Raw genomic sequence first — 12,035 nt, 5'->3', positions numbered from 1 at the left:
TCAAAAAATGTGAACCTAGCCTTGGGGCCAAGAACGGCTCCAAAAACCAATCCACATTTAATACTCCAAAATTTCATGTATAGAACACTATCTGATAGAAGCCCCTTTTAGGGTCAAAGTTATCGGATATTGGACAGGCCAACATTTTCTCATTCAGCCTCTTAAGGTATCTTCTCTACGCAGAGGAGATGACTGTTCGTTACAGGTCTTCGTTCTGTTGAAAGAAAATTGAATTTTTGTGCAAAATATGTATGTAGCTTTCAAAAGATTGAAGGCCTTTGAAAAGGTGTTATATCAACATAAGATCCTTCCAAAGTGTCTTCGATAAACAGGAAACATTGTAAAAATTTTTGTGTCGGCCATACACATACACATTTTGTTGACAGAAAATGTTTTAAAGGTTTTTCTGATCTTGGAAAAAAAACCGTTATAGATGACTTCCATACAGGGGAGCATTATCAAGACAGATGTTTATATTTTTAGAGAGGAAACATCATTTAAAAGGTTTTCTACACGTTTCAGGTGGTCGTCTTTAGATGACTGACCATATATGTAGGATTAATTATTTCTATCATCTGAATTGAGAGACGCTAACAAAAAAATAATTCCATATTTTTAAATGAGAGGGGAAGCATATCTCAATAAAGAGCCGATGTCATTTTCTCATTTTTGGTATCCTATGGAATAATTAATTATGATAAAACTTTTGCTATAAATTTAGGATAGACTTACGTTTATATAGAAATTTAGAATAGTCACAATCCATTTTGAGTTATCTGCTGCGACTGCTACTGACGATCCAGATTCTGCTAGGGTGTAATTATAATTCCACTGATAGTTGTTTGCCGACGGCAATGAAAAATCCACTTAAAAAACGGTATTTGACACTTTAAATAAACCGCTTAAAGATCTTCGACGAATGCACACACACTTTTTCACTTAATTATGAGAAGATTTATGCACACTTTCTTTTCGATAATTTCAATTTTTTAATAAAAATAAAATAATAAATTTTCCGTTTTCAAATAAAACTCAGAACACTTGGTTAAATTAAAAAATAAAAACCTGCACTTTTTTGTTTTGTTGGTTGTATTTTTTTTTCAAAATCTGGATATAAATCAATTGAATTAACAAATTATCATAAACTTTTCATAAATTTTAGTTTAACTTTTATCGAAAACGACGACATTTTGCTGATATTCTTTTGTGAAACAAAAATTTCTATTTTTAATTTTATTAATTAAACACTTTAGCTTTTTATCACATTCTCCTCAACACGCTAAACAATTAGTTATCATTAATTTGGTGTGTTTTTAGATTGTTCTATTTTTTGTTGTATTTATTTTTGTTTATTTCACTTTTATCAATTGATGATTTCCCGAACACCTTTCCGACGGCAAGATGGGATTGCTTGCTCAACTTCACTTTTCTTTAGAAGGAAGGATTTGTTGTTTTATTTTTATTTTTCGTTTCTTTTCTTTTTTATTTTGTGTGTGAGGGCGGAATTGTTTAATCACAAAATTAATGGCAAATTTGTTGCCAAACACTTGTCTCGGTACACACAAACACACACACGCGGCCACACTCACGCACCTTGTTTACTCTCACTACCGGCGGCGCTCGTTTCGTCGTCTTCTTTGACTAACCAAAATAACGGGCAAATGTTCTTGTTGATGATGATTCGATTCAATTCACAATTTTTTTACGAGGTCGGCATATCGCGTCTCGTTCCAAAGAGCACAGTAACACACAGAACAAATGATAAGATAAACCCGAAATGACCACCAACCTGCTGCCATTCATTAGAACGTAAACTAGAAATAACACATCACCAGCAGCAAAAGCAATGTGATTTGTTCGCTCGCTCGTTCTTTCTTTTGTTTATTTATTTAAGTAATTTTCCAAATTGTTTTTATATTTGTCACCAAATTAAAATTCAATGTCGCGTGAAACAAATTTTTCTTTGCTCATAATTTTGATGCACTTTTGCTTGAGATTTGTTTTGGTTGTTGTTTTCTTGAAGAAATTGTGTCATTGATGTTTAATTTATTGTCGTAATATTTTATTCTGAAAAGAAGAAAGAGAAAATATTTAGATATTTGCATCATTTTTGGATTGCGTTAAACACACATACAATGTAGGTAACAAGAATTTATGGACTAGTCTCCCGTGTTTAGTCCGTCGATTTTTAATTTGTAAAAAAAATTAAGTTTTCTATGAAAAGCGGCAAGGCATAATTGATATATTCAATATTAATTTCCTATTTTATACTCTCCACCAAAGATATAAAGTATACATACATATATGTATAATTTCTTGATCAGTATGCTGAGTAGAGTTGGGCAATCTCGTTCAATTGAACGATCCGGATCACTGTCCTCGTTCAAAGACGAATGAGTAACATCATAAAAACCAACGTGTGAAAGTAAGTATACGCAGTTTTGTCAAAGAAATTACCGGTGTCCATTGAACGAGAAAGTGATCCGAATCGTTCAATTGAACGAGATTACCAAACTCTAATTCTAAGTAGGTATAGAAATATCCATCTGTCTGTTGTGAGAGCATAAACATGAAAACAATTTGAGATCGACCTTTAAAGTTTTGTACAAATACGTCATTTATTTTCAGGAGCATCAAGTTCGAAGATTGTCCCAGCCACGCGATTTTAGGTATTTTAAGCCCACCCACCTTGCATACTGAATGCCCAAGTTCACTTTCCCGGCCAGAAACAGTACATTTTCAACGATGACAAAATAACCATTAGTGTTTTGATATTTTCTAACTAATCTTAGCTTTTGCGAAGTCTGGCTACTCCAGAAGCTCTTTTATCTATTGAAGACCCATTTTGGCGGCCTTCTATCTATAGAAGTCCCTTTCTAGACAGCTTGAAGACAGCTTTAGAAAGAAAAACTATAGAAGACCCCTTTAGAAGGTCTTTAACCAATAGAAGTTTACCTTAGTAGGCCTTTAACCAATAGGAAGCCCCATGAGGGTTTTTATACCCTCAGGATTTATGCTAACGAGCGTATATACACTTCAATACGGACAAAATGTGCCTCATCGAAAAAATGCATTTAGACCGCAAGTATGTTTGGACGAAATCCGTTGCAGACAATTTGGACTTGATTTAGCCATGTCTGTCCGTCTCTCTGTCTGTCTAGCTGGCTGGAGCGCACAATAACTCTCGAATGGATCAACCGATTTGGTCCAAAAAGTGGCTTTCGTAATATTTTGCCCAAACTTAGTTTAAGTTCGAAGAGGGTTTGTATCGGTCCACTCCTTCCGGTACCTCCCCCACAAAAGTTCGAAAAATGTGTGCGCGCGATAACTCTTGAAGGTAGTAACCGATTACACATATATCTACCTGATATAGATCAGGTTCGAATATAAGTTCGGATAAGTTGACTTTAAGACCTGCTTTCGAATAACTTTGATTTCTGTTGAAGCAACTTGCATTTGCTGCCTCAATTACGAATGTAAAAGCTTTTTCAGGGGCAAGGCCATACCTCTTGAGAAAACAGCCCAAAAGGTGTAAAGACCCCTATAGCACCATATGTAGTCGCTGGAGAGCACTATAACTCTGGAACTGATCAACCGATTTAGTCCAAAATTTGGCCTTAGTCATATTTTGTCCAAACTTAGTTTCAGTTAGAAGATGGGCAACAACTTCCTGTAATTCCCTCCAATATTTCTCCAATATTTAAAAAAGGTCACTAAAATGGTATGCACGATATCTCTTGAACGGGGCAATCAAACTTTGGATGTCGGCTGGAGAGCACGATAACTCTCGATCTGATCAACCGATTTGGTCCAAAACTTGGCCTTCATCATGTTTGTACAAACTTAGTTTCAGTTCGAAGATAGGCAATACCGGTCCACAACTTCCTGTAATTCCCTCCAATATTTCTCCAATATTTAAAAAAGGTTACTAAAATGGTATGCACGATATCTCTTGAACGGGGCAATCAAACTTTGGATGTCGGCTGGAGAGCACGATAACTCTCGATCTGATCAACCGATTTGGTCCAAAACTTGGCCTTCATCATGTTTGTACAAACTTAGTTTCAGTTCGAAGATAGGCAATACCGGTCCACAACTTCCGGTACTTTCCCCCAATATTTAAAAAATGTCGTGCATAACACCTATTGAACGGAGCAACCAATTTGGTCCAAATTTTGGATCTCCTAATAGTTTGTCCAAATTTAGTTTAACTTCTAAAATGGCCCATATCGTTCTTCTCCTTAATTTACCTCCCCCACAAAAGTTTAACATTTGTGTCTAACTGCAGTTTAGAGTCTGTTCGAAGATTCTTTGGAAATGTATAACGATACTGTTCGTTGTGGTCCTGTTTACAGCGATATTATGTTTTCCGTAGACAAGTCCATGATTCCTGGCATACTGGTGGGCGCGATATCTATCGAAAAGATATGATTCCCAAAATAAGATCAACTTCCATAATTGACTATGTCGGTCTATTCCTTCAAGTACCTCCTCCGCAACACTTTTAAACTTTAATCCTAATCCACATTTTTGTCGGAAAGTTCAAACGTACAAAGAGGGCCACAAAATTCTGAAAACACCCTAAATACATTCGATCTGTCGTAGATGAAAGTTTCAATTTACATAGGCTGAGGGTATATCTCTGTCGGAAAAGCCAACTGATACTATTTTACTTGTTTCTATTTATAGAAGACCTCGTTAGAAGGTCTTCTATTTATAGAAGGCCATTTCAGGGGGTCTTATGTCGATAAAGGTCAGCTGGAAAAGGAAGTCTTTAACCTATAACACTTTAGAATGTCTTCTACCTATAGAAGACCCTTTCAAGATGTCTTCCTTTTATCGAAGACCCCTTTAGGAAACCTTCTATCAATATAAATCCTTCAGGAGATCTTTAACCAATATAAGACCACTTTAGGAGATTTTTTATATCTATGTAAGGAGGAGGAACTAAAACTACCCTGCCGACATCAACTTACATGACTGATCAACACGATATCTTACGAATTGATTATCCGATTTGGCCAAAACTTTTCATCTTGTAAAGTTTCATCCAAACGTGTACCAAATTCCAGGATAGAATAATAAATAAATAAATCGAAAAAAAATTTTACCTTAAATGCTGTTTAAATTTTTATATATATTTTTACCGATGGCCCTCCCACTGGTCCAGTTCACAAACAACTGACGGCTTAGGTGCAGTAGTAAGCACGTCCGCCTTGCACCAGAACAACAACATTTTCGGCGGTGGCAAATCCGCTCAATGTAATGTTGGCTTACATTTCGTAAGTATTTCAGACATAAAAAACTTATCTGCAAGTGGTGTCGTAACGTCGTTCGGACTCGGCGATAAACAGTAGGTCCGATATTATTGAGCACTCATTGATATGAGAGGAGTCTACCTTGTGAGAACATTTGTATGTATATTTAGATTTTAAAAATGCTATTTTCAGAACTGAGGATTTCTTATGAGAAAGCTTTTGATTAAATGCTGTCTTGATTGCTCGGAACGTTTCCCAATTTTTTTATAGTAGCGTATAACGGTTGACAATACTCATACGCCCTCCGGAGAAACTTAGCTGGGTGTAACATGTCGCGCCTACAAGTTGAGGGTAGTTGACAACAGTTAGGTTGATGCAAATCAAACAAACAGGCGCCGACAATTCAGCGGATCTGGGAAAAGATTACGTTACTAGAATCAGCAAGTGTAATATATTTCACCAAAAGGTAAGCAAATTAACTAGTAAAAAAGTATCAGTCGGCTTTGCCGAAAGAGATATACCCTCAGCCTGTTCAAAAATTTGCAGGGATATCGATAGATAGGGCTTTTTTATTACACTAGCTTGCGAAAAACATAATATAGCTATATTCGGTAATATATTCGGTTCGAGCCCTCCAGTCACTACATACGGTGCCATAGTGGTTTTTTTACAACTTTGGGGCTGTTTTCTCAAGAAGTATGGACTTGCCCCTGAAAAACATTTACTGCCGTAATTGAGGCAGCAAATGCAAGTTGCTTCAACAAAAATCAAAGTGATTCGGGAGCAGGTCTTAAAGTGAATTTATCCAAAATTTTGTGTGGGAGATACCCGACGGAGTGGACAAATATAGTCCATATTCGAAACTGATCTATATCTGGTAGATATTTTAGGATGTGTAAAGTATGGACCAAATCGGTCACTCCCATCAAGAGTTATCGTGTTTGAACTTTTGTGGGGGAGGTACCTGAAGGAGTGGACCAATATGACTTATCTTCGAACTTAAACTAAGTTTGCACAAAATATTACAAAGACCAGACGAGAGTTATCTTGCGCTCCAACCACTACAAACGGTGTCATAGGGCTTTTTTGTACCTTTCAGGCTATTTTCTCAGGAAGTATGGACTTGCCTCTGATGATGCTTATACCGTTATATGGCGGACAGTGAATGCAAGTTGCTACAACAAAAATCAAATCGATTCGTGAACAGGTCCAAAATTGAACTTTTTCGAAATTTAGTGTGAGAGGTACCCGAAGGCATGGGCCGATTGATTCCATATTGGAACCTCACCTAAGTCTGGTAGAAATTTCACATTTCCGAACTTTTGTGGGGGAGGTACCGGAAGGAGTAGATCGATATAACCCATCTTCGAACTTAAACTAAGTTTGGACAAAATATTGCGAAAGCCAAATTTTGGACCAAATCGGTTCATCCGTTCGAGAGTTATCGTGCGCACCAGCCAGACAGACAGACGGACGGACATTGCTCAATCGACTCCAAATTGTCTGAAATACACTTCGTCCAAACATACTTGGGGTCCAAAACCGTTATTTCGATGAGGCACATTTTGTCCGTATGAAAGTGTATATACCTTCGTTAGCATAAATGCTGAGGGTATAAAAAGGGCTGTATTATGGGATACATTTTGTATACCCTCAGCATTTATGCTAACGGGGATATATACACTTTCATACGGACAAAATGTGCTTTCCCCAAGTATGTTTGGACGCAATCTGTTTCAGACAATTTGGAGTCGAATTAGCCACGTCCCTCCGCTTTCGTAACATTTTGTCCAAACTTAGTTTAAGCAGAAATATAACTCTCGAATCGGCAGATCTGTGTCTAAAAGTTTGGCCTTCATAATATTTTGTCCAAACTTTGTCTAAGATCGAAGATATGCTATATCGGTCCACACCTTCAGGTATCTCCCCCACAAAAATTCGAAAATGTTCGGTAAAATTGTGCGCACGATAACTCTTGAAGGGAGTAACCGATTTGGTCCATACTTTGCACATCGTGATATTTCTACGAGAAATAGATCAGGTTATAATATAGAATATATATGTCAACTCCTTCGGGTACCTCCCACACTAAATTTCGAAAAAGTGCAGTTAAGGACCTCCTTTGGAATCGTTTTGATGTTTCTTGCAACAGGTTGCACTGAAGGTCAGTATTACGATGGTACAAGTTTTTTGATTGACAAGGCAAGGTTGGCATACATCTTGAGAAAATGCGCTAAAAACTGTAAAAAAACCCAATTTTCGAACCGAATACTGCGTTGGCTCACACTTTGCATATCGTAATATATACTTCTTCGAATATTTGACAAAATTCCAAGATGCTGCTTACAGGTCCACTTCTTGCGGTAGCTTCCCCACAAAAGTTCGAAAATATTCGCTAAAACGGCACGCGCGATGTCTAATAAAAGGAGCAGCCGATGTGGATCTCAAAATATTGTACCCAAACTTAGTTTATGTTCAAAAGTGGGCCCAATCTGTCCACTGCTCGGGGTAGCACCCACACAAATGTTCAACATCTTTGTTAAGGTGCCGTTGAGGGTCTGTTCGAGGATCCTTTGTGCATTTTTGCTCCTAGTGTCCCTGTTTACAGCGATAATATTTTTTCGTGGGGAAGTCCATGTTTCCTAATAAAATGGTCCAAAAGTTTAAATTATATGGTGACTAACTAAAATGACTGGTGGGTGCGATATCTATCGAGAGGAATGTCTCCTATAATAATAACACCCACTTCCAAAATGAACTATGTCGGTCCATTCATTTAGGAGCAAACTTTTTGAACCATATTTTTGTCGGCAAGTTCATACGCAGAAAATTTTGAAAACCTCCTAAATACTTAAGTTTTTTTTTTTTTTTGGAAAAAGCGTTTCAAACTGGCTTTTTACTTGTTTTATTTTTAATTAGAACCAGCGTCCCACGGTCTATCTGAACCTTCTTCAAAAAGATTTTACATGACTGACAAACCAAAGAATATATATATATATATAATCCCACGTTGAAAATTTTAGTCTCCTTTGAATTTTTTTGCCCACCATTATTTTATTCCAGCTTTAGAACCATTATTTAAGAAAATATGGACTTCCCCGCTAAACGTTGTGATAGTGACCATAAAAACCACTTGTGATAAAAACTCGAACAGCAACTTAATATGAGCGAAAGTTTGCACCAAATCGAATTCTCATTTCCAACGTAATATGTAATTGTTCCACAAACATCCCTGAAGGGACAAGGGAGACTTCTCTCATATCAATGAGTGCACCCCGATTCATATTAGCTAAATGATATGGGACCTACTGTTTTTGGAGTCCGAACGGCGTGTCATAAGACATCACTTGTGGATAAGTTTTTCAAAGCTGAATTACTCAGGAAATGTCGCCAACATCACTGAGGGGTATTTTGCCACCGCTTAAAAATATTTTGATGTTGCCTGGCCGGGGAATCGAACCCACGACCTTCAGCGTGCAAGGTGGGCGTACATACCATTGCACCACGGTGGCACCCGTAATGCTTTTCGGCTAAAGTGTCAATAACTCATGAAATATGGACTAGCCTATAGGAATGTGATAAAAATCTCCGCGAACTATGGGCTGTTCGTACACTTAAGCAAAACATGTTGAAACTTTGTGTGGGTACCCAAAAGATCTGACCGATATAGCTCATCTTCTAGCTCATTTGATCTAAGTTTGGTGCCAAACCTCACACTTCTCCGTATGTTGGCTTATAATTTACCAGGTGGTAGAGCTTTGGTAACAATTTTTAGTTAAAATTGTTGTATTCTTCGGATTGTACTATTCCGCAATGTACAAAAAATTACTCAACGGGATCGGTGACTTACTACAACGTCAATGATGTTGTGAAACGATAAAAATTTCTAAGTAGCTGATATCGAGGGATATCGTTATGTGATGGCCATGCATATGTATGTATGTTGACCTATGTATGTATGTATGAATGTCAATACTAACAAGTGAAAAAATGTCAGTCGGCTTTGCCGACAGAGATATACCCACGTACAGATCGAATGTGTTTAGGGTATTTTCAGAATTACGTGACCATTTTTGGACATTTGAACTTGCCGACGAAAACGTGGATTAGGATTAAAGTTCAAAAGTGTTGCGGAGGAGATATCGCGCCCAGTAGTTATTTCAGTGGGTCATAGTATAACTTTTAGACCATGGACTTGTCCACGGAAAACATAATGTCGCTGTAAACAGGCCCACAACGAACAACATTGGACAAAATATGACGATGACCAAATTTTGGACGTGCTCTCCAGCCACTACATATGGTGTCATAAGGGGGTTTTTAAACCTTTCGGGCTCTTTTCTCAAGAAGTATGGAATTTCCCCTGAAAAAACTTTGACCGTCGTAATTGAGCCAGCGAATGCAAGTTCTTTCAACAGCATTCTAAGTGATTCGAGAGCAGGTCGAAGGAGTGGACAGATATAGTCCATATTCGAACTTGATCTATATTTGGTAGATATATTCGGATGTGTAAAGTATTGACCAAATCGGTCACTGCCTTTAAGAGTTATCGTGCGCACAATTTTTCCGAACATTTTTGAACTTTTGTGTAGGAGGTACCTGAAGGTGTGGACCGATGTGGCTAATCTTGAAGCCTATACTAAGTTTGGACAAAATATTACGAAAGTCAAATTTTGGATCGAATTGGCAGATCCGTTCAATAATTATCGTGTGCTCCAACCACTACACATGGTGCCATAGGGGTTTTAAACTTTTCGGACTATTTATCAGGGAGTGTGGACTTGCCCCTGATGAGACTTATACCGTCGTATGGGGGGCAGTAAATACAAATTCCAAAATTTTGTGTGGGATGTACCCGATGGAGTGGACCAATTGAATCCATATAGGAAACTTATCTAAGTCTGGCAGGAATTCACGATGTGCAAAGCACAGGAAGTGTGGACTTGCCCCTGATGAGACTTATACCGTCGTATGGGGGACATTAAATACAAATTGTTACAACAAAAATCAAAGCGATTCGAAAGCAGGCCCTAAACTGAACCTTTCCAAAATTTTGTGTGGGATGTACCCGATGGAGTGGACCGATTGAGTCCATATTGGAATCTTATCTAAATCTGGCCGGAATTTTACGATGTGCAAAGCATAGACCAAATCGGTTAATATCTTCAAGGGTTATCGCGCCCACAAATTATCCGAACATTTTCGAAATTTTGTGGGGGAGGTACCAGAAGGAGTGGACTGATATAACCCATCTTCGAACTTAGTTTAAGTTCGTTTGGTTTCGTTTCGTTTGGTCAAAATATTACGAAACCCAAATTTTGGACCGAATCGGTTGATCCGTTCGAGAGTTATCGTGCGCTCCATCCAGCCAGACAGCCGGGCGGACATGGCTAAATCAACTCCAAATTGTCTGAAACACATTTCGTCCAAACATACTTGGGGTCTAAAACCATTATTTCGATGGGGTACTTTTTGCCCGTATGAAAGTGTATATACCCTCGTTAGCATTAATGCTGAGGGTATAAAAACCCGAAAGCGCCACTATGTAAACAAGTGATTAAAATATTTCGCAAAAACTGTCAGCAATTTTATTATTGTTATGATTAAGTGTGTCCTTTAGATAGAGGTGTTCTTTATTTACTTTTTGTCACTGCATTAGCCGGCGGCAAAATTTCGGTCACCAACGTAAAGCCTCTTAGATGCTCCAATTATTGTTGTTACTTTCATAATATTTGTAATCCAAGAACAGCTCCTGATAACTTCCTTAAACATTTGTTTACAATTGGCATTTAAATGGCCTTTACAAATAACGGCGCTTTTATTTTGACATGTACTTTTCATGCGTCGGCAATGCAAACAGGCCCGGCAGGCACGTCAAACAAACACACGCGCAACACGCACTTCTAACGACACAGGCGTTTCGTTTGAAAACAGCCCAAAAGCCACACTCTCACACACATGTGCATGTAAAAAAGTGTCACGCACGCATACGTTTAACACGTTATCGCGTTTACAAGATTGATTTGGTGTATCTCAAAAAAGCAAAAAAAAACACGCGGCGGTAATGGCATTGTTAACAACGGCGGCAAGAACAACATCAGAGTTGTTTATTTTCTTTTGGAGATTTCGTGTGTTTTGTTTATGTTGCAAATTTCTATTTTTATTTTCCTAACTTCCTTAAAAGCAAGGGATTCTTATTTCTTTTTGTCACTCCACAACGCTACAATATTAAAAATTAGGCTTGTCATTTGCCCCGAGGGGAAATCATAGATGAGATTGCCTTAAGATGGAAAAACATAAAACAACACGTCGATGACAACGACGGCAATGAATTGACGCCACAAGTACGACGTTTTGCATTTGTTGATGATGACGAACGTTTATGACGACGCGATAAATTTCATAAAACAATTGAACGCGACGGCATTAGCGGACGACGACGGCATAAACAAAACTGCCAACTTTAAATTGGCTCAAATCGTCGCGGGCCACAACAAGCAAAAATCTCTTCTAACTGAATTCTGTGTGTATGGTTTTGTTTTTTTTTTTTTTCTTTTTCTTCAATGTATTGTTATTGTTGTAGACAAGCAACAACAACATCAGTAGCAGCAATAAGTTTGTGTATCTGAATGTGGTGCTTTCATTTCATACACATCCATCCATCCATAGATATTCAGCCAACCCGCCAGCCAGCCAGCCATCCATCCATCTTGCTAACCAACCAAACAACAAGTCTGTTCTACGAACGAACCCCACAAAATATTCAACATGCAAACG

The 12,035-nt window shown here is 37.9% G+C and overlaps 1 protein-coding gene across 2 annotated transcripts in view; it reads right to left on the bottom strand.

The window, feature by feature from the left end:
- The window catches only part of sd (TEA domain transcription factor 1 homolog scalloped), a 610,455-nt gene extending 598,656 nt beyond the window's left edge, over positions 1 to 11,799 (bottom strand). For both annotated transcript variants that reach the window (XM_073974451.1, XM_073974457.1), the window contains exons 1-2: positions 10,900 to 11,799; positions 733 to 2,067 (exon numbers count right to left, since the gene is read on the bottom strand). In XM_073974451.1, coding sequence (XP_073830552.1) covers positions 733 to 766 — 34 coding nt within the window. In that variant the 5' untranslated portion in view covers positions 767 to 2,067; positions 10,900 to 11,799. The remainder of the gene's footprint in view (positions 1 to 732; positions 2,068 to 10,899) is intronic.
- Positions 11,800 to 12,035: the final 236 nt, after the last annotated feature.

The sequence above is a fragment of the Musca autumnalis genome, unplaced genomic scaffold, assembly GCF_047663935.1.
Source record: "Musca autumnalis isolate F117 unplaced genomic scaffold, ASM4766393v1 scaffold_3, whole genome shotgun sequence".
Classification (NCBI taxonomy): Eukaryota; Metazoa; Arthropoda; class Insecta; order Diptera; family Muscidae; genus Musca; species Musca autumnalis.
This window is presented reverse-complemented; position numbering and strand designations above follow the sequence as displayed.